Here is a 1,772-nt window from a genome sequence, read left to right on the forward strand (position 1 = left end):
GATGGGTACCATTAATATCTCGAATGGTATTTTGGTATTCTTGCAGATCTTCGTCGACATGGCTCTGATACCAAATCTAGAATTCAAGAAATCGAACAAGATCAGATATAAAGAATAACTTTCTTTATTAATGCTTAAAAAACTTACTCAAAAACTTAGCTTTCTTGATCTCTCACACAACTCTTAAACTATGTCACATGTTGACATCTTCTTAATAGATTCTATAGACTTAACATATTTCTATTTTCCTTTTCCTAATCTTTTACATAACCATATTATCTACTATTTTTTTTTTTGAGATTTTCTGATAGCTTAAACACAAAATGTTATCCAAAAAAAAATATTGCAATGAGAACACTGGCCCCTGTCGCGGAGTATCCTTCATGGATAGCTAATCGTGATGGTAAGATGATTATTGTGTCGAAATTATTAACCAGATGTTGGTCAGATTAGCTTGACGAACAGTAGAACACACAGAACTATAATTATTTGATAAATAGTACACATGTATAACCTCTTCAGTTTTCTAGGTTTTCAATTTCAGTGTGGTACAAGTGAAATTTCGTTCAATAAACGATGATCAAAACTAGCAAAACATCCAATATAATATACAAGTACGTGCTTTATTCATTAAGTTGGTCGTAACGGAACACAATTACAAAACAACTATAAAGCTAGAGCTTTTACATTTTTTTTGTTGCCAGCATAAACATACCATAACCAAAGCACAAATAACAAAAAGCAAACTTACATGCACGTCCGACTTTTGTGTACTCTTTTCTTACATTTTATTCAAAGGACGGAGCTGACGAAAGGGCCGGTGGTGAAGTTGGCTATGTTGAGAATAGCGGTCTGAACGATATTGACTAGGTTTATGGAGGCGGTGAGGGCACCGTCCGGCGGGAAAACTGAACACGTGGCAACAGGGAGATTAACCCTGACGAAGCATGAGGAAGGGTCAAAGAGGATAGTGTCAAGAATCCTCACCAAGACGACGAAGGCTCCGGCGGGATTAGTCAAAGCTTGGCCAAGATTGGTTTGAGACCCGGCGCACGATAGCTGGACAATGGCTCCGGATAACGGAGGACTGTTTCCCCTGAGGTTGCCGTCAAGGGAACAGAACAGGACGCCGTTAACTCTGACAGCACCGATCTGGAGACCGTTAAGTAAGAGTCCGTGAGTGAGGGATGAAAATGAAGCTAAGAGAAGGATGGAGATTAGGAAAGCAGTGTGGGATGTCTTCATTTTTTATATGATAGTTGTTGTTATGTTTGAAGTGTTACTTATTAGAGGATGTAACTATTGAGAGATTATATAGAATGTTTTACGAGGGGGTCTTTCATAATAATATAACAGATATCGGTCTGTTTTGTAATTAGTGATTGATTGTAGTGGTGTAGTGTAACGCATCAAGTATTGATGACATGGTGAATTGGTGAGTGACTGAGTGTATTCCCATGACGTCGTAGATTCAAACAAATTAACTTTTTGTTTAAAGCCCTAAGATACATGACCGGTTTTAGCATGTGCATTGTTTCATTATAAATGTATTGTTTTAGAAGTTAACTATTTTTTTTTATAATTCTAAACCAATAGTATTTTAATTTTTTTTTTGAAATTTACAATTCAACATTATTAACTAATAATAAAAGCTTCAAAAACTAATAAAATTTTCATAGAAAACTTATAACATGTATTTTTCAGAAACACATTTTTATTGTAAAATATTTATCTCTTAGAAATATAGAAAATATCCCCTAAACATTATTTGG

General features: G+C 35.0%; 1 protein-coding gene across 1 annotated transcript; it reads right to left on the reverse strand.

Annotated features, from left to right (window-relative positions):
• Positions 1-792: 792 nt before the first annotated feature.
• Positions 793-1,245, reverse strand: LOC106409611. The gene has a single exon (XM_013850213.2). The coding sequence runs from the start codon at positions 1,243-1,245 to the stop codon at positions 793-795; it is 453 nt and encodes a 150-aa protein (XP_013705667.2).
• Positions 1,246-1,772: the final 527 nt, after the last annotated feature.

This window comes from Brassica napus, chromosome A2 (assembly GCF_020379485.1).
Source record: "Brassica napus cultivar Da-Ae chromosome A2, Da-Ae, whole genome shotgun sequence".
Lineage (NCBI taxonomy): Eukaryota > Viridiplantae > Streptophyta > Magnoliopsida > Brassicales > Brassicaceae > Brassica > Brassica napus.

What these genes read in the sequence shown, in the direction of transcription:
- LOC106409611 (XM_013850213.2), bottom strand. Translation starts at nt 1,245, where the DNA reads ATGAAGACATCCCACACTGCTTTCCTAATCTCCATCCTTCTCTTAGCT.